Consider the following 20204-nt stretch of genomic DNA (forward strand, 5'->3'; position numbering starts at 1 on the left):
TTCTTGTCCTTTCCACGCACAGCGAGACGAAGCTGAGTGCGGAGAGGAACGGAGATAATGGAAGACGACGAGATAGAGGAAGGGATGGTGATAGAAGATGATGAGCAGGTAGCGCCTCCACCGCCAAAGATAGAGAAATCGGCATATGATATGCTTCGAGATAGCAAAGCTTCAGTCGAAAAGATTGTGGCCAAAATGCTTGCTATGAAGAAAGAGGGCAAACCCAAATCCGAGCTCAAAGAAATCCTTACGCAAATGTTCCTTAATTTCGTTAATCTACGTCAGGTAGCATTACTATCTCTCTCTACCCTAGGTTTTTCCACCCGCTATTATTGAAAACTTAGGTTTCTGGAATTATTGGAATGTTGGTGCATTTTTATACCTCAATGATTCTGTTGCAGGCGAATCGGTCGATTTTGCTACAGGAGGACCGTGTTAAGGCAGAAACAGAGCGTGCAAAAGCGCCTGTTGATCTCACGACTCTGCAGCTTCATAATTTAATGTATGAGAAGAGTCACTATGTTAAAGCTATAAAGGCTTGCAAAGATTTCAAATCGAAGTATCCTGATATCGAACTTGTGCCTGAAGAAGAATTTTTGCGGGATGCACCTGAAGATATTAAAGGGCAAAAGCTGTCCAGTGACATTTCGCATGATCTGATGCTAAAGAGGCTTAATTATGAGCTCTACCAGGTAGCTGGTCAATTTCATCGATTTTTTTTTTTTCTTTTTCTTTGGAAGCTCTGTACTTGTTTTGCAAAATTCTACTTTTTCATGACAAGGATACTTTGGGACAAACGAAGTGGCAATACAAGATGGAAGCTTTTGAATTTTGGCACTCATGATAGTTCTAACGTACGAGATGCTTTTTTGTTGTAGACAAAAACGAAAAAGAGCATGCTCCAAACTTCGGGGATCCGCATAATAGATTAAGTTGTCTTCAACAAATATAGAAACTGAAACATTCTTTAACCACTGGTTTCCTACCCTTTTCGAGAAACTCTTGTTAGCAAGCACTTACCACTCCCTTTGCGTCCCTTTTTCTTTTCATCTACAAGAGGGTTGAACATGCCAGGGATGAACTTCGGATTTCAGTTTTTTCTTCACAAGCTTTTTTAAGTGTCGAGTTGTTATTAAAGCAATTTCTGGTTCTACTGGTTTTGTTATCGTTTTTTCTCATCCTTTCTTTAATATGCTGAAACAGAAAGCTTGGGACATGGAAATACTTAAAATCTTTTTATTTTTCAGCGCAAAGAACTGTGTAAACTTCGTGCAAGATTGGAACAACACAAGAAAAGTCTGCTGGAAACTATTGCAAGCCGGAAAAAGTTCCTGTCAACTCTTCCTTCACACCTCAAGTCTCTTAAGAAAGCATCCTTGCCAGTACAGAACCAGTTGGGCCTCCTGCACACTAAGAAACTAAAGCAGCACCATTCCACTGAGTTGCTTCCACCTCCACTCTACGTTCTCTACTCACAGTTGTTGGCACAAAAAGAAGCATTTGGAGAAAATATTGAGCTGGAAATTGTGGGGAGTTTGAAGGATGCTCAAGCTTCAGCCCGCCAGCAAGCAAATAAGGATCCTGGTGAGTTAGAGCTAGATCTTGCCACCAGCAATGCTAACCTTACCATTTTACTGGAAAATCAATCCACAATTAACTTGTCTATTCAGTTGTTGTAAGTATCAAGTTAGGACAATTGACTACGTTTAGTTGACAATGAGATTGTTTTGGGTTAGTCATTCAAGTTACCGTTTCTTTCTTGATCTTGAGTACTTTAATCCATCAACTTGTCTTGGAATTTAACTCAGGTTCTGTGGTATTTAATGTTTCACTTCATTGACCACTGCATGATATAATTTCAAAACTAACCAACGAAGGCCTTTTCTTTGGTCCAGGCCTATCTTCCAGTGTAGAGAGCTCCAGATTGGAGGATGATGCACCTGATGAAGAAGATGATGGCCAGAGAAGGAGAAAACGTCCAAAAAGGATTTCAAGCAAGGAGGGTATCGATCAGTCAAGAGTATATCAAGTTCACCCACTTAAGGTCCTCCTTCACATATTTGATGATGAGGCGTATGATCCCAAGTCTGTAAAACTCATCACTTTGAGGTTCGAATACATGTCAAAGTTGAATGTTGTATGTGTTGCAATTGAAGGATCTGAAAACGATATATTATGCAACTTGTTTCCTGATGACATGGGTGTTGAGCTTCCTCATCAGGTATGGAATGTGTATACATTTCCTTTCCTTTATACCCATATCTCCTCTCCTAACTTGCATCTTATTGTTTGATTTTCTATTCCGTGATAAAAATTTTCTGGTTATAAATGCAGTCAGCAAAGCTCCTTGTTGGTGATGGTCCAGCATTTGATGAAAACAGAGTTTCCCGACCTTATAAGTGGGCTCAGCATTTGGCAGGAATCGATTTTTTACCCGAGCTCCCACCATTGTTTACTGGCCAAGAACCTAGCACTGAGAGTGCCAAAAGTGACACTGTTGTATCTGGTCTGCAATTGTATCGCCAGCAGAACCGGGTACAGACAGTTGTGCAAAGAATTCGCTCTCGAAAAAGGGCTCAGCTGGCTCTTGTGTGAGTCACTGCTCTGTCCGTTTTCAATCTTGAGTTGACTTGGAAAGATTATACAATGTGTTCAAACTGGAGATTCCCTCTTAATAGCACTTGCCTAGGGCTGCTGTTAGCATCTTTTATGATATAAAATTGCCTAGTTTTCTTTGGAACTTCATTCTTCTTTGCTAGATTATGATATGTGGTTTTGCTGCGTCGATTCTGTGGGCACATTATTAATACTAATGCTGGAGCTTTTCTAGAAGCGCATTTGTCCTTGATGATGTGTGTTTTATGATTGAAAATTGGGGCTTCTTTTATTGAACTACAGGGAACAGCTTGATTTACTTACAAAGCTAAAATGGCCTGCTCTGGATTCTGAAAGTGTTCCATGGGCACTGCATACTCCTTTATGCAGTTTGTATGAATGGTCAGCCATAGGGCCCCTATGTAATCAGATTTCATCTCTGCCTGTCAATAGCATCGAACAGTCACAGGAACCTGTAGATGTTGGTATGGATGGAAGATCTGGTCCATCAAGGGAAGAGGCAGAAGGTGCAAGGGAAGACGGGGAGCTTCCCTCTTTGGTTTCATTTGCATCTTCTGCAAATGATATTAAACTCAATCCAAACAAAGGACCTAACCTGGAGCATTCCAGGCAATTGACTTTAATATCAAAGAGCACTATTTCTCCCCTGGGAAAATCACAGAGTTTCAAGAAATATGATGACTCAGATCTCATGCTGGATATTGATTGTGATCTAGATGAACCAGCACCAAGTGAGGTGGAGATAGAAAATGCAGGCTCTGGTGAATTTCATGAAAGAGCTGACAATTCATGGATGGACTATGGGGTCAGAGAATACTATCTTACTTTATCCAGGAAAATGGATGCAAAGGAGAAGGATGTGAAATTGAAAGCAAAGGTAGTATTAGTGCTGTCATTAACTTCATATTCTGATCACTCATTGACTACCTGGAATTTTGACATAGCATCTCTCTGGCAGATCAAGATCAGCAGGGAGTATCCCCTGAGGCCTCCTCTTTTGGCATTGAGTCTCCATGCTTGTTCTGAAGAAGATTATGATGACAGCAATAACTCTGGGGGATATAATGAACTCCGTTCAATGGAAGCAGAGGTAATTCACAGATAGAATATCATAGCTATATTATAACAACGTACATGATGAATTACTTTTCTCATCACATTTTCAAGCATTTTGCAAAAACTGAACGCTGGAAATGCTTCAATGCAATTGCTTATAATCTGATGTTTTGATATATGATTGCTCTTATCCCAACTGTCCTGTCATTTTCGGATTGCAAGAGGGATTGATCCCTTTGCTTTCTTTTTTTTGCTTTTTGACAGTTTCCTGCTAAAATTACTTTCCTTTGTCTGGTTGATTTGACCTTTTCTTTTTTTATTATTAAGCTCTTCAACATATATTAGTTATTCTGATTCTCCTTTGTGTCATGTAGGTCAATCTTCATATGTTAAAGATGGTATCTGTAGATCAAGAGAACTATATATTATCTCATCAACTGCGCTGTCTTGCAATGTTGTTTGACTATTACATGGATGACGGTTCCCCATCATCTGAAGTGAAAAAGAGTAGTTCAGTGATTGATGTTGGATTATGTAAGCCAGTTAGTGGTAAGCTTCTTGCTAGGTCATTTAGAGGAAGAGATCGAAGGAGAATGATATCATGGAAGGACACGGAATGTGCCTCAGGGTTTCCATGCTAGAATTAAACAATATTAATTCCCTGCACTTTAGAAGTTTATTAGGGATACACATAATCTCGAAACTGATTATATCCAGCTGTTTCTAGGTTCTGCAGTTGCTTGATATGCAGCTTGCATGATATGATCTTATATGTTTGACCTTAATTAGTGACCCGCATAGTTTCACTTTGTTTCTGTAATGGGAGGACTGGTCTGAAATTTTGACTCCCTGCAAATATGGATCTCAGAATTCATCGTGCCAGCTTGGAACCACTAGAGTAGTGCTTGTCAGATGGAATGGCTGAAGTGTCTCAAACTTGTTAGAGCTAAGAAATTTCCTTGTGTGCCCGTTGAACTCCCAGATTCAGATATTTGTTTGTCGTTTAAAACTGTGGTGCAGCCTATCTGGGCAATTCTTTTCCAATCCTTCTCAGGTTAACAGTAAGGCACTTCAATTACTTAAATATTTAAGTATCTTTTATTAAAGATTAAGTAATTATGTCTGTAATCAAAATTCTGCTTATTCAAAATATTTTTCGCTAAAAAAAGGTGAGGTAAATTTTGAAATATGGATTATGTTGTAATTTAATCTTACTTTTTATTTTTTGTTATAACGAACATATCTTTTTTTAAATAAAATTTTCTACAAAAAATAAAAAATAAAAACAAAATAGTTATTGTAGACTGTTATTCTTTAATGTTATTATCATTTTTTATTATTTAAATGAAAAAATAATTATTTTTATTAAGTTTGTTAACCTTGTTTTTAGGTATAACTTTGAACTTTCATTAAAGTTAAAATAAAAGTAAAAGTTTATTTTTCGTCAAAATTTTTGGAGTTGTATAAAAAGTCTTACGAAATAAAATAATTTTATAAATTTAATTGTGATTAAAAAAAAATTCATGAAATTCACTTTCTCAGAGTTGGGGAGATGCAATGTTAAGTGGGATAATAAGTTATGGGGGAGTACGTGAAAGATGGTAGTGGTGGGTTATAGTTGTTGACTTAATTGGGAGTAAATGAAATATAAGATACAGTACGGAATAAGGATGTAGGAGAGGATGAAGATGGGTTTGGCGTATGCTGGACAATCGTAATCATAATTCTTCAAAACGTTTATTACCAGTATACATCTCCAATAGACACAAACAACCATTGCACACCTGTCTCAACATTCATTTTTTCTCTCCTTCTGTTACATAATTAGATGATAAAGAATTTGTGATTCTGGCCTATGCCCATCAGCAGAGCAATGTAACATCCAGAATTGGATTCATGGATGTTCTCCTATTCATATATCACGTGAATCTAAAGCAAAACATATGTATGTAGCTTCCCTTCCCTATCTAATCCTTTCAATCATAGAACCGAGTAGATTCCAAAATATTAGAAAGCTTCTTCTACGCCACCTAAAACCTCTGCTTCTACATTGTTGCCGTAATATGTACAGCTACCTATCATACACAATCTCAATCTGAGGACCCTCTACCATGGACCAGTCTGTGTTCGTCTCAAGCACCGCAATTTAGATCCGCGCTGTCCGTTCAACATCTCTAACACCTACAGTATCAGCAGATGCAGGAAAATTAGACCGTCAGTGACAAGACTCAATTAATTTCTAGGCCTATTTGTGATGTATAGGCGATATGACATGAGTATTTGATTCTAAGCTGTTTATTGAAGGAGGAGAGCAAAGAATGAAAAAGGAGAACAAGACCATAAGAGGATCAAGTCTGGATTGCTTTCCTATTCCTTTGATTACATGTTCCATTAAATGATGTAATCTTTTGCCTAATTAAGGTCATCAACACCATTACCTCTTTTGGTCATGATATAGCCCTTCCAAGTTTAATTTTCTATTAAATAATCTGTTACCCAGTTCCTGCTCCAAGATTGCACTCACTTCCACCTCATAGAAGTTACATGTTCACAAGCGGAAGACAAATGTATACATCCTACGACATTATAGCTTCACAGAATGAAAAGAGGGAGACTAAGACCATAAGAGTTTGGCTCCAAAGCTATGTCTTTTTATCACCCTCTTTATACTTACAAGATTTAAGAGACCTAGTCAACATTTTGAGAGATTTCTAAAGCTGCAATTGCACTCTCTTGGTGTATATGTTAGTAAAAGTAACAGAAATATCTCCACTAATAACTCTCAGTTTCCTCTGCTTTTGAATCCAAAAAAATAAGAAGTTTCTCTCCATAGTTGGAAACAGATAAACATGAAAGTGTAGAACAATGTCTTGCTGATGAACATCGTCAACAAATGAACATAAAACAAATATTTATATATCATGAATAACCTGAAAAGTGATTGGAAAAAGAAAGGGACAAAACCTGATTCTTCTGCATTTCCATAATCTTTTCCTGCAAAACAGAAATGAGTACGTGAATTTATCAGAGATATATAATAGAGGCATGCTGCTTACAGTAGTTTCTTTACCACAAAAATTACCTGTTTCTTTTGCAATTCTTCGTTCTCCTCCTTTAACTTAGCAACTTCTGCTTCCAACTCCATGGTATAAGCCTGGAAGAGACCATCAGGGAAGAAGATGATAAAAGACCATCAATTGTGTATCCAAAGACTGACTCTGAAGAAACTATTTATTTTCTGAATAAAGTACAATAACTTCTATTTGTTAACCTTAATGCATTTTTCAGAATGCATTAAGAACTAGGTTATTGAGCTTAATAAGTCGTTGCCTTGGAAGCTGATACAACTTCCATGTGCTGGCATTTTCCTTGAGTCACTTTTATCATTATCTTGGGTGGATCTTATAACTTCGTATCATCTTGACCTCTCAGGATCTCTGTATTGCCATTCAGACTGCTATCCCATCCCCATTCTCGATATTTTTTCATTAAACTTCTAGGATGCATGTCTATGGACCCAAAAAACAGGTTAACTGCTGGAATTATTCATCAAACTACATCCAAGCTTCAACCTTCTTTAAGTGAGAACCAGCATAATGTCTCACAGACTAGTTCAGAGATAATTAAATACCATAGGATCTTTTGTTAGATAGTCAAATACCATAGGATTTTTTGTTCCTTTTGTTTGTTTTTTAATATATGAAACAAGTCCCTAGATCCAAGACAAGAGCTTATTAACTGCCTTCCAATTGAAGACACTGAAGAAAGATTTATTTCGTCAAGAATGAGTCTGAACAGTTCAACAGAATTCATATGCATAAAGCAAGATGGAAAATTACTGGTTGATTTGACGAATGCATTTCATTCCTATGTACTCTCCATGACTTCTTTTTCGTTTCTTGCTAAATATCTTCATTTTTAAGTTATTAAATTAGATCCACAATACAAGAGTTCATTACATGGATTGGTGCCCAGGTTCGGTTCAAAAATTTTATAATATGGAAAGTACTCCACCAGAACATTAATCAAAAGTAAAAGAAATAGGTATGGGCTAAACGAATACTAACCTGCTTACGTGCCCGAGACCTTGCTGCTGATTCTCTGTTCTTTATCATTCTCCTCTGTCTCCTCTCAACAACTTTCTCCACAGCCCCACTGCATTTCCTCCCTCTAAAACCTCCATTAAAGGCATAAGGGACAGGCGATACAGAAGATGTATCTCCATTATTCTTACCAATTCCATTTGATGACAGCTGGTTTGCAGGAGACCCTGCAGCAGCAGCACCGGGAGAAACTCCTAAACCAACCACTCCCATGGCTCGACCCTGCAGTGTAACATTTTGAACCAAATTACTAGTCATTCCTTGATTTCCGATTCCCACTATTCCGCTCCTCATTCCAGGACTTGCAAAATGAGGGCTACTTTGTAAAGGCATCTGAGTTGCATAACCAACTGGAGACTGATTGAGAAATATTTGCTGCTGCTGCTGCTGAGATAGCTGGTGCGGGCCGGATCTAACCCCGTTAACATTGAGAGGCAAATTTGATGACTGAATTGATATTTGATTACTGTTCTCCGAAATGTGATTTCCAATATAATTCGGACCCCTGACAGCCTGCTGAAACCCAATTCCCATACCAGCGTTATTACCTGAACGAGATAATTGGCCAAAAAGTTCACTGTTGTTGGCCTTTCCACCCATTTGGATCTCCTCCCTGACAACCCCTGCCCTCACTAAGAACTCTTCCAAGGTCATCTCTCCCAAAGCCGGCTGCCTCTGAGGCATATTCGTTGTCCCACTATCACTTGCATCTTTCCCAACCTCAGGTTCCTTGCTTATATCTTTCCAAACCTCATCAACCGTCTTCTGGCTCAGCGTTCGTGGCAAGGTTAGTGAGCCTTGTCTCTGCAAACCTTCTTGGCCACCGCAGCCACCAACAGCACCACTAGTAGAAGCCATGACTTGGGTCTCCTCGGCACTCCAAATGTTCTTCAACAGCTCATCCATGTTCATGGACCCAAAGTCCTTGCCTACGCCACCTATGGTAGATTGGAACTCGTCGAAAGTCAATGAGTAGACGGATGGTTGACGGGTCAAGGGAACATTGGCCAGCGGTCTATTACCGGAAGTGCCGCCGTCGGCAAGCGGTTCGTTACCGAAGTTCTTCAAGTTGAAATTAGTTGCCATTTTTGTAAAATCTGAATCGAACAGTAGTACCGAAAGCTTAATTTGAGGTAGAAATTGAAGTAACGAGTCCCGTTGCGTTAAGATTCTTAAAATCCAAACAAACCAATGAGATCCATAGCATAAAAGAAGTTGATTGAAGCCTGGTATTGATAATCAGCGAGAAGTCAACACTGTTATATCCAATCAAAATCCATAGCAAAAGCAAGCAAATCTCAGCAAGGCGATGAACTTAACGGCTCCAAAAACCCAACTTACAACATTTTGGAGACGAAGTCACGGGAAAAACATGAACATGAACCCATTCCCTCAAATGAGTGGAACCAGATCCAATCCAATGATTACAAGATAATCAAAATAATATCAGAAAACAAAAGGCAACCAAATTGATATGTTTGGATAACAGATTAAACTGCTTAAACCAAAAGGATTTCCGAATTTGAAAAGGATATGCATACATACATCCGAAGTTCAAAATAAAAGGGGGGAGAGGAAGAGTGACAGTGGAAGTTTGTGAGATTTTTAATGGGTTCTCGGCTTTTTAGGGCTTGGTTGGTGGAAGATGGAGCCTGGAGGCACCAGTGTGACCCGTCTCTTCCTAATTCCTCGCTTTTATATTAAATAATAAATTACAATTAATAAGAGGGTACGTGGACCAATTAGGACGAGGGAGGAGTTCGAGATGCGAAATTCAGCCAACCGGATTAGATTACGTGGAAGAAATCCAATCGGTCCACGTTGCTTTGCGGACAATCAACGGTAACAGTAATGGGCGGCGAGTGTCGTTGGTTGGGCATAATTAATCATTAGATATTATCCTTTGTATGGTTTTTTTATATCTCAAAATTGCAAATCCAATTAAACACTATTGGATCAAATTCTATATCCAAATTCAACCAATCATTCCTATTTTAATTAATTTCTTTTTCCATCTTATTATTTTTCTTTTAAAAAAATTAAAAATGTTCACTAATTAATAAAATTTAATTATTACAAAATATTTTTTTATTTAAATACATCATAATTCACTGAAATTAAATTCAAATTAGTCACTGTAATCTTACTAATATACTAATAAATTAAATTTTAAATCTCACTGAATCAATATTATGGATCGATATCTTTCACTGTATAATACACTTGTAAAGTAATGAATTTTAAATATTTAATAAGATTTAAATTCTTAATTTTTAAATTAAATATAAAAATTTTAACTACTAAATTATCGTATTGATAATTTTATCTTAAGAATACTTATATTAACTAAATAAATTTTAGTATTTTAAATTTAATAATTAACTTATAATGAGCTATATTTTAGTTTTAATCTCTAATTTTTAATATCTTTTTAACTGATTTTCAACTTTTGCAGTATTAAATAAGAATTTAACATTTTTTTTTAGTTCTAAAAAAAATTACGTTAACTATTCTTTATACAATATATTTGTGTGTAAATAAAATTAAATATTTTTATTAAATTTTTTTTTGAAATCAACGATCCAAACAACTCTACCATTTTTTTTAACTATCTAAATATAAACTCGTAAGAGATTAAACAAAGTCAATTACCTTCAACTTGGTCACTTTTTTTTACTTATGTAAACACACTTAATAATTATTGGGTCACATTGGTTCAATATCATGGGTCACATTGGTTCAAGATCATGTAAGTTTATATCTTTTGCTTCTTAACTTTGGAGCAAGCAATGATTAGAAGGAACTACTCCACATCTACATGATCTACACCTTATTGAATCTTGATGCGTGCCATTCAATATGTTACTTTCATTACACCAAACACAAACACTTCTTTTGTAGTAAAGCAAGCGTCGGTTTATGCTTGATCATTTGATTGTCGTCTTATTATATAAAGAGTATTTTTTATTACATTCATAACATAATTAACTACAGTTTGTATTCTATGCTAACTCTCAAGAACAATTGGATTGCGTGTGTATGTGTTTTTTTTTTTATATTGATTAGGTAGGAGATTCGTAAATTACAGTTTATTATTTTTTTATAATTTAAAATTTGTTTATTAATTATATAAAAAACGACACATTACTTCTATTAACATGATGTTAAAGTTAAATATTAGATTGTAGTATTAAATATTGCTTAACTCTATTAAATTAAAATTTTTAACTGAAATTTTTATCATTAAATCTATCAATTTTTAATGTCATATCAAGTATTAATTGCACGATGCATAATTCTCATTAACATACTTTTTTTTTTTAAATATGTTAAACTAGATATCAGTTATGTATGAATACATATATTTTTTTTGGTGAATTATAATTTTATTTTACTTTTACTTTAAGATGACATATTAAAATTTTTACTAAAACAAAATCTGTCGACACCAATTTGAAAAAATAAGAATAAAAATATTTAATCTATTTATATATTTATTGTATCTATGATTGCATAAAGTAATTCACTAAGTAAGCTTGGTTATACAAACACACACACACACACATATATATATATGTGTATATATAAATAAAATTTTGTGGTCAACAGAATTAGATCACCATATGTTAAAATTTACACTAAAATAGGAGAATCTATACATGTGAGGTCAGTCAATCCAATCCATTAAATGAGTTGAGCTCATGCCCTTCTATCTAGGACTAACATATATTTTGTTTCATTAACATCAGCATACACAACCACTTAGCAATTTTTCTTCGTTTCCAAATGACAAAAGAATTAATATGTTGTCAAATCTTTTATTGGGTGCAAGATTTAATATGTTGTTATTGAGAAAATCTTTGAGAATAGTAAAAGCTGATATCAAAACAGATAATATCTTTAAACTTGTGTTGCAACTATTATACACTTTAGTTTTGTAACCTTTTCATTCTGTTACTACATTAAAAGAAGATTTGAAATTTTGTCACTAGAATTTGTTCGTAATTATCAGTTACGGACCACTTTCTATCTAAAATAAGAACCTGTCTAATCCATACATAATTTTTGTAATGACAAAAATTTAAGATAATTACATTTAAAATAAAATTAAAAAGAATAAAAAGATAATAACCTAAAAATTTAGGGGATTGTGTTCATCTATAACCAATTATATATATATATATATATGGATTCAGTTGCAATTACATCACATTTGCTGACAAAAGAAAACTTATTTTACTACTATAATTCTTGGTGTTATGTTTACCTTCCTCTTTCCTGTCATTCCCATGTGTAAATTACCTTCCTGTTTACAGAGCAAGACCGTTGACTTTTTATTAAGATGACAATACAGTCTTGCTTTTTCTTTCTTAAAATATATTTAGTGTTTAAAGTCTTGATTTGAAATTTCTCTCTGACTTTCACCTAACTTCTACCAGTAAACAGGATAAGGGTTCCTTGGGTTTAAAGTCAATAGAATGATGGGGCTGCTACAAGCTGTACTTTTCACACAATGAATTGGAAACGATAATTAATATTTATCTTGTTGAAGAGATTGGAAGTGGATAAAAATATCTTGTACTTTTTAAAAAAGGAAAAAGGGAATCAGACTGAGTCTGGTATGAATTCCCTAATATTGAAGGTAACTCGTCCTTTTCATCCAAACTCCTAAGTGGGAAGTTGAAGATCTTATTGATGTTAGAAGAAGACAAAAACTCCTTTCACCATCTGTACTTTTGTCGAAGTGTAAGCTTTTTCACTTGTATTATTGTGCATTGTGTATGATTCCATTAGGTTGCAACAAAGATGGTTTGGATTTTTGCATCAAGACAAACACGTGTCTACCCATATATTTATATCACCCAAAGGATATAATAACCCTGTCTGTCGAACAAATTATTGGAGGCAACTTTAGCAATTACACCATCCACGTGTTGAGGATCACGAGGACAATCCAACAATTTTAGGTTTATTTATGTTTTTTTTCTGGAGGAATCAAGAAATAGTAAATTGGATTCTGAGTTTGATGAATTTAAGACCATGTGCAAACATCTTATAAACAAAAGCTTAGATTCAAGCCGGACCTGCAAGTTCAGGAAAAACGCGGACGCTCTAAACATAACCCTGCCTCATCCTCATCTATAAAAAAAAATATAAACCACTATACTCCCAAATGTATCTCATAACTCACGAATAAACTATTTACATATATGTACATAGCTTCCTATCCTAGGACTTGCAGGATATCATATTAATATCCTTTCAAAATGTTAATCATTGATCTTTTAATAAAAAAAGATATTAATCTTTGATTACTGATCACAAATCTTGTCAGAACTATTAGCGTCCCTCTCAAGTTCGGTTTCCACTGAACCGGTAGATACAAAAGTATGTTCAAATCCCTGGAGATACACCTAAGAACTTCATAATCTGGAAGCAAAATGCTGAGTGAATCAATCACTTCATCCCACCAAAATGTAGATATACCAAATCCATTAGACTCATACCAGGTTCTGCTCATATCAAGTTTCCAGTCATTCAACTCATTGGATCACTAAATAAGTTTCTTATGTTAAAATTCAATTTCTTGTTCACTTGGAAATTGGGTTCTCTATTCGGATTATTATTAATTTCCAGGTCTTTCTGCATCTCATGTGAAATTATGTTGTCTATAGGTTTGAGATGTGATTACATTTATAGTCTTTTTTAGAAAGAGAGAATCAATCTTATCGGATTTCAGTAATATTTTGGGTTTCTGAGTCTTCAAATAAGAAGTCTTTTTAGCATTAGACTGCTTAGATTCTCATTTACTTATTGAGTTCTTCAATGTTCAAGTTATTCGATAAGTGATCAGGTCAATTAATATTATAAGTTAGTAAAGTCAGGTTTATGGAGTTAGGACAGACTTTTTCTATCTTTAAGGATGCTGGTAGAGCTTTATATTATAAAGAACCTAGTCTATACGTAAAGAACATGGGTAACGGTACCATCTACTGCTAGGAAGAGTTTCGGAAGCTGTGGCGTTGACAAATTAAGTTATAGAACCCTCCTAATTCTCATAATTACCCTAGCGAAACAAAACAATTTCTTTTCCCCCTAAAAGAGACAGTGCATGCTTTAGAAGAGAAAATATCATAAAAATAAATTTTCCCCATATAAATCTGCTCCTTTTTTTCTTTTTCCTTTTTTCTTTTTTTCTGAATCATGCAAACCTGATGTTAAAAAATATAGTCTCAGTCAATAATTACCACCTCACATAGGCAGCTAACATTTGCTATCCATGTTAAGAAGGAAAATGTATCCATGTCACAATTGTATTTTAATTTATAAACTGGAGATAGGCAGTTTGTTCTCATAAAATATTCCTAACAGAAGAAAGAATTCGGGCCAACCTCTTGACTTCAAAGCCACAAACATTTGAGCTAAAATAGTTCTCTGGAAAATAGGCATGTTCAGCATGATTGGAGGCAAATATTAAAAAAAGAGAGAGACAGAGAGGGAGGGAGGTAGCTGGGGACCAAATCTATCACACAGAAAGCAAGAGAGGGGAAGACCATGGTGGAGAGGGAGGCAGCCAATATGCAGAAGCAACAGCTGAGCAAAAGTGAAATATGAGTAAACTATTATCCCTATCATTTAAGATCCAGCAAAATAGTGAGTGAAAGACAGCTGAGCTTTTTGGTGTGAATTAAATACCCCAATCCCAGTTGGTCAGCCTTGGGTTTTGTCTTCCAGGAAAATAATTCTACCCCCAAGAATCCCAACTTCAAGAATCTGCAACAACTGCTTCTACAACCATATAATTTTGCCCAATGGAGATGAGACACTTCAAAATATAAGAACAAAACAAAAAATTGACATCATACAATAACAATATGGCGTGACAGCTTGAGAATATTACCCTCACCCATTCCGCCTACGCCGGCGAAAATGTCTGAGAATGAAGCTATCAGCATACAAGGGATAGTTCTTCCTAATCAGGCCCTTTATGCATTTCCAATACGAAAAATCAACTAATTCTCCATCTTTTCGAACAATGAACAAACATCGCGAGCCTTCAAAATCAGGATGATATCCTACCTGTCAATCGTAGACAAGAATTATCATTCAATGACAAATTAATTAAAATTAGTTAAATAATGAGCTTAGTTTGATGTGGAGAAAGTTCTCAAAACCTAACACAATGATCCAGCATGTTCTCAGTAATGATGAAAAAAAAGACACTTATTTCTTGTTTGATACTAATTTCCTTCCTGGTGCACAAGTAAACAATATATGACATGTTCAGAGAATGGTGAGCACTTCTGTTAAATGTTGTTTGTGTTGCAAAGACCTACTAGAAACCAAAATATCATCCAGGAAGAAAATGACAAATTTGCATAAAATAGGTCCGAAAATACTGTTAATGAGAAACTGAAACGTTGATGGTGCATTAGTCAAGTCAAATGACACGACTAAAAACTCAAATTGATCTTCATGTGTTGAAGTTATTTTTTGGACATCTTTTTCTGCCATTAGGATATGGTGATAACTAGATCTTAAATCTAGTTTGGAAAGATGGTGGATCCCCCTCATTCATCTATGAGTTCTTCTATAATTGGAATTGGGAATTTGTTTTCCACGGTCCATTTCTTGAGCTCCCTCTAGTCAATACACATTCACCATGTTCCATCTTTCTTTTCACCAATACAACTGGTGACGAAAATGAACAGTTGCTATTTTTGATGACTCCAGATTCTAATAGTTCTGTGAACATTTTTTCTATGGTGTCTTTTTGTTCTCTATAGTGCTTGTAGGGATGGATGTTTACCGTCTTGTTGGGTTCTGTCAAGGTAATTTTGTGGTCAGGTGGCCTTAGAGGAGGCAAGGTACGGAAAAGACATCTTGAAACAAGTCTAGAACTGGCTACAGCTCGCTTAGATTTTTTCTAATTCAAGTCTGAATTTGTAGAGAAAACATGAACAAAGTAAAGGTGCACTGTATTTTTTATTTCTGAAGCAGTTTGGATATTTTTGCTTGGGGTATTTCTTGGATGTTCTCCTCTGATTGTCCTTGTAACTTGACCCATCTTCCTTCTTTTGAACTTCCAGGCTATGTTGTTCAATAAATACAGCCACTTGATTCCTAGCACCATTTCTGTTCCTCCTACAGAATGATAAAATATTCAGCAACATACTCTTTTCCTTGCATCTTCCATGTGAACTCTTTACAGCAGGTGTTTCATTCAATTGCATAGCCCCTTTGCTACTTCTACCAGCATTGCTCTTGTAGGACTGATTTTGCGTCCCAAGTACTTTGCAGTCCATGCTTCTAGAAAGTTATGGCTGCTGCCCGAATCAACCAGAATATTTAATGACTTTTTTTCCATAAGTACCAGTTACCCTCATTGCAGTGGTGGTATTTTATGGCTTGTCATAGCCATTGATAGCAGAAATGTACACATGTATATGTTCTTCAACCTCCTCTTTGGGACTGCAGTCAGTCTCTTCTTCATTTTCTTGTTCATGCACTATCACCATCACTAATTTCTTGTGTTTCATCGGTGTCTAATGTGGTATTTTTCATCACAAAAATAGCTTAAGCTCTGGACCCTTTTCTTTTCTAGCACTTACAGGGTTCTGTTTGGGTATTTGCCACTGAGAATAGATCAACACCGCAATTAGGTAAATTGGTACAGCGTTCTGGTTTGGTAGGAAGAACAGGGTTCTTGGTTGGATAAACAGGGCTTTTGAATGGTTTCTGGTGGTACACAAGAAGTGGATCTAGGTGGCACCAAAGTTTTTTTTTTTAATAGGTTTTTGGTGGATTATAACGGTTGACTGGATATATGGACTGAGAATAGTCTTGTTGCAAGAACCTCATCATGCAATCTTCCAAGACTGTATGCATGTCGAACATTCACTGGCAGTCAGTTCCTACAAAAGCTTGTACTACAGGTTGAAAGCCTGCAAGGAAGCAAGAAAGTGGGGATTCTATTCACCAAGGTGTCAAAGCCTTAAAATATTCCTTCAGGACCCATTTTGAGTTAGTTTAGTCAAATCATAATAGCAAGCTGTATCTCCAAACTGGATGTGAAGGTGACCTACATATTCTACCCACCTAGGTCAACCTCGGTTTTCTCTGTTCTTCATGAGCATTTGATACCATTCTAGTGCCTCATCTTCCAAATACACAGCAGCAACTCTTACTTTCTGGTGTGCAGCTTCCACTTCAAAATAATGTTCAGCTTTATAAATCCATCGATACAAGTTTTCTCCAGCAAACCTGGGAAATTCTATTTTGGGTCCACGCATCTCGTACCAGCTTTTATTTCTCTAGGAGGTCCAGTCAAGCAATGCTCTTTCATTGTTAGTTCAGCTGCCGTGGTTTTTCCCATACTTATAGTCAATTGCTTGATGCCTTGTAATTCAAGATGCATTTTCTTTTCCACATCTGCAACTACTTTGTGTTTCTTGTTTTACCACTTCCTCAATTTTCTTGGTTTCTTGAGCCCGAGTACTATCTGAGACGCACATGATGCTAAGGAGTGCTCTAATACCAAGTCAGAGGTAAATTTGGAGAAAGTGTAGAATTGGGGTTAAGAGAGAAATAGCACAAGAAGAATAGAATAAAAGAGAGACAAGAAGATTGAGAGTGAAAGACATAGGGAGAGAAATAAATGACCCGTATCTGCTTCGATGATTTGTTCTTGTACTTACAGGTATTTATACTGCATGTATGTACATCTTTGATAGAAAAAGGTAACAGTTTTACAGTTTTATACATGATAATAAAAGGAAAATAAGGTAATTTTTGATAGAAAAAGAAATATTATCAGGAATCAAGAGGGAGAAAATACAAATGCGGATAATAAGACATCCTCCTCAAAAACTATAAATAGAACAATCAAATGCATAAAAGACACAACAGCAAAAGCTGCCTATTGTGATGAAAAGATATCTCACAATTACGATGAAGGTAGCAATAACCCTTAAATACAGAATAAGTCCATGTGGAAAAAGCAACATGGGTGATGTGCAAGCTGTCATATATATTGCTAGTTTTAGAACCAGAACACTATATGCATATGCCACATATTGTTCATTCTGCTTGATGAAATGAGAGGAAGGAACAAACCCAGAAATAATTAGAAGTATAAAGATATATCTATTTGACTGATACAATAGAGGCTCCAGAAGGGGTTGGAAACAATAAAAGAAACAGCAAATTTGACCCAATAATTGAAACATGGTGGATAAAACAAAAATGGAAGCTGCAATTGTGTACAGCAGGAATTCCAACTTTCTCTTAGTGAATCAAACAGAAGTTTATGTAAAATCAGCCACTATCATATTCTGGTTTCACTATAAAGAGTACTTTTGTGAAGTAGAAGGCTATTGGTATCTGCTAGGACTATAATAAAGAAATCTCTTTAGTTCATAAATACTTCTCCAGATTGCATATACTTCTCAGTACGCAATGAAAAAGAACTCAGGGGCACACCTATCCAGCAGTTTCTGATTCTACCCAAGGCTATAAAATCACAAAGCAATTGTTGGAAAAGTATGAAGAAAACTTGTCTAAATTGCTTAATAGAAGAGTTCTTTTAGAACTTACTATCATAGTTTTGCCTAAAGAACAGTATATATAGGGAAGTGGCGCCTAATAAAAAAGCTTTCACTACATCTATAATCAGATGGGCAGTGACTAAAGCAAGAGACGTACTGTAATATAATCAATTCCAGAGCCCATTTTTTTCTCAAATTCTGGATGGTATGGAAGCAACCTCTCAAGAATAGTCCTCTCATGCTCAGGACTCAATCTATCTCCACTCCCATATCTGCAAGAAGATATACAAAAAGCAAGGAAGTGCCACAATCATAAAACCATCCCTATGCCTTGAAAAAGAATTTAGTTACAACTACTATAAAAAAGTGCAAAGCAAAACAAAGAAGAGAAGAAAGATGCATGATCTACCAGTTGTCACGCCAATAACTCAAGCCAAGAAAATGCAAATGGCAAATGAAAAAAAGAAGATTGAGGCCAATACTCAGATTGTGCCAACAAAAGGCAACAGGTTCATCAGGAACTTCAGTGCATTTGAGAGCCTTAGCAAAATGAGCAAGGTATGCTGGCAGCTTCCTACACTCTCTCACTGCCATGAATACTCTTTTATAAATTAATTTGAATCCTAAATACACCTAAATGGTCAGCACCGCCATTACCAGGAACCAATCCCCGGGAACAAATTAATGAAGAGCCAGAAAACCATAACTTGTCTAGTGATAGACAGAACCAGGAGTAATACTCTCAATTGGTTACGGTCTATTGAGAAATACTTTCAATTAGTTAGCGCGTTTAAAAAAAAATCAGTATAGCCGCAATTGCTAATCATTATGATTGCAGATATGATAATTCCGGTCTAAAGCCCTAATCATAAACTTGCTCAAATTATTTCCACATTTTGTTGATTCACGAAACTGAACAAAATAATTCAATTTCAACACGTAAATTGAGGAAAGAAAAAAACGAAGGAACAGAGAAGAGCCTAAATATGGCGTTACATACTTGCCAGAGTGAAGAATCATCCTAACGAAGCCAACGAGCGGAACAGTGTCCTCAAGAATTTGGTCCTCCCAATCGACCCATTCGTCCACTTCAGCCTCCTCCTTATAACTTGCGTTCCTTTGCACGTCTTCTTCTTTTTCTTCTGAAACTCCACCGGGGTCCTTGTCCGGCAGTATACTGGGCTTCCTAAGCAAATCAGAGCCTGAAGATTCCAAGCTTCCAATTCTATTACCGCCGGAACCGGTTCTTATGGCGCAAGCACGAAGCTGAAGCGGGGGCGTTTTCCAGTGACAGTGGGGAAACGATAAGGTAAGCGGAGAAGCAGTGAACGAGATACGGGCAGAGAAAGGATGGAAACAAGGCGGTGGTTTAGAAATGGAAGCCATGGGGATTTTAAGGTTGAGTGGGGAGCTTTATGTGAGCATAGTTTTGGGATTCTGTTTGGTTTTGGGTAAAAATGGATGGAAGTGAAGCGAAGTGAAGCGAAGTGAAGAAGTTAACGGTCATAGTACAGCCAGCCATGGGTTCTGCAAAGTGCCATATAAACACCTCTCCAGATAATCGAAAGGCGAGCAACCTGCAATATTTGCGTATTTGGGCCTAATTTCAGGCCCATTGACAGTTTTAAACAAAAAAACTCTTTCTCCATTTAATATTTAAGATTGGTTATAATTGTAATCGAGAATTAAATTATAATAAAATGTATTTAAAATTAAAATATAATATTTTTCATAATTTGGAAACTAATTAAATATTTGTCTTTAAAAAAAAAAATTAAGGTTCTCCGATCGGGCTTCAAAAATGTTTTAAAAAAATTACTTGGCAAAAAAGTCAAACACGAACTACCGAATCGGGCTGAGCCCGACTATTAAAAAAGCTGGC

General features: G+C 35.9%; 3 protein-coding genes across 4 annotated transcripts; 1 reads left to right on the forward strand and 2 right to left on the reverse strand.

Annotated features, from left to right (window-relative positions):
- Positions 1 to 57: 57 nt before the first annotated feature.
- Positions 58 to 4716, forward strand: LOC110815282 (THO complex subunit 5B-like). The gene is made up of 8 exons (XM_022042997.2): positions 58 to 285; positions 402 to 692; positions 1248 to 1584; positions 1896 to 2221; positions 2335 to 2591; positions 2899 to 3493; positions 3575 to 3706; positions 4047 to 4716. Exons 1-8 carry the CDS (start codon positions 58 to 60, stop codon positions 4311 to 4313), a joined length of 2433 nt encoding a protein of 810 aa, XP_021898689.2. The 3' UTR covers positions 4314 to 4716.
- A 671-nt stretch (positions 4717 to 5387) lies between these two features.
- On the reverse strand, positions 5388 to 9460 carry LOC110815278 (ABSCISIC ACID-INSENSITIVE 5-like protein 5). 2 transcript variants are annotated; one of them, XM_088206456.1, is made up of 4 exons: positions 7740 to 9460; positions 6755 to 6826; positions 6603 to 6666; positions 5388 to 5853 (listed from the first exon to the last, which is right to left on the reverse strand). In XM_088206456.1, the coding sequence occupies exons 1-4, from the start codon at positions 8859 to 8861 to the stop codon at positions 5819 to 5821; spliced, it is 1293 nt and encodes a 430-aa protein (XP_088062582.1). In that variant the 5' UTR covers positions 8862 to 9460; the 3' UTR covers positions 5388 to 5818. The 2 variants fall into 2 exon arrangements, with proteins under 2 accessions (XP_088062582.1, XP_021898675.2); XM_022042983.2 differs by having other exon boundaries at positions 6637 to 6666; positions 7740 to 9459.
- Positions 9461 to 14058: 4598 nt separating this feature from the next.
- On the reverse strand, positions 14059 to 19841 carry LOC110815263 (DCL-like protein). The gene is made up of 4 exons (XM_022042963.2): positions 19323 to 19841; positions 18480 to 18594; positions 14677 to 14855; positions 14059 to 14564 (listed from the first exon to the last, which is right to left on the reverse strand). Exons 1-3 carry the CDS (start codon positions 19706 to 19708, stop codon positions 14679 to 14681), a joined length of 678 nt encoding a protein of 225 aa, XP_021898655.1. The 5' UTR covers positions 19709 to 19841; the 3' UTR covers positions 14059 to 14564; positions 14677 to 14678.
- Positions 19842 to 20204: the final 363 nt, after the last annotated feature.

This window comes from Carica papaya, chromosome 1 (assembly GCF_054855325.1).
Source record: "Carica papaya isolate Zhongbai chromosome 1, ASM5485532v1, whole genome shotgun sequence".
Classification (NCBI taxonomy): domain Eukaryota; kingdom Viridiplantae; phylum Streptophyta; class Magnoliopsida; order Brassicales; family Caricaceae; genus Carica; species Carica papaya.

Excerpts from the sequence above, each read along its gene's own strand:
- LOC110815282 (XM_022042997.2), top strand. The coding sequence starts at position 58 with ATGGAAGACGACGAGATAGAGGAAGGGATGGTGATAGAAGATGATGAG. Across the intron at positions 693-1,247 it reads TTAATTATGAGCTCTACCAG|CGCAAAGAACTGTGTAAACT; the intron begins GTAGCTGGTCAA and ends TTTATTTTTCAG. Across the intron at positions 1,585-1,895 it reads GCAAGCAAATAAGGATCCTG|GCCTATCTTCCAGTGTAGAG; the intron begins GTGAGTTAGAGC and ends TCTTTGGTCCAG.
- LOC110815263 (XM_022042963.2), bottom strand. The coding sequence starts at position 19,708 with ATGGCTTCCATTTCTAAACCACCGCCTTGTTTCCATCCTTTCTCTGCC. Across the intron at positions 18,595-19,322 it reads ATGATTCTTCACTCTGGCAA|ATATGGGAGTGGAGATAGAT; the intron begins GTATGTAACGCC and ends ATCTTCTTGCAG. Across the intron at positions 14,856-18,479 it reads CTGGAATTGATTATATTACA|GTAGGATATCATCCTGATTT; the intron begins GTACGTCTCTTG and ends TACGATTGACAG.
- LOC110815278 (XM_022042983.2), bottom strand. The coding sequence starts at position 8,861 with ATGGCAACTAATTTCAACTTGAAGAACTTCGGTAACGAACCGCTTGCC. Across the intron at positions 6,827-7,739 it reads GGTCTCGGGCACGTAAGCAG|GCTTATACCATGGAGTTGGA; the intron begins GTTAGTATTCGT and ends GGTCTCTTCCAG. Across the intron at positions 6,667-6,754 it reads AAGAATTGCAAAAGAAACAG|GAAAAGATTATGGAAATGCA; the intron begins GTAATTTTTGTG and ends TCTGTTTTGCAG.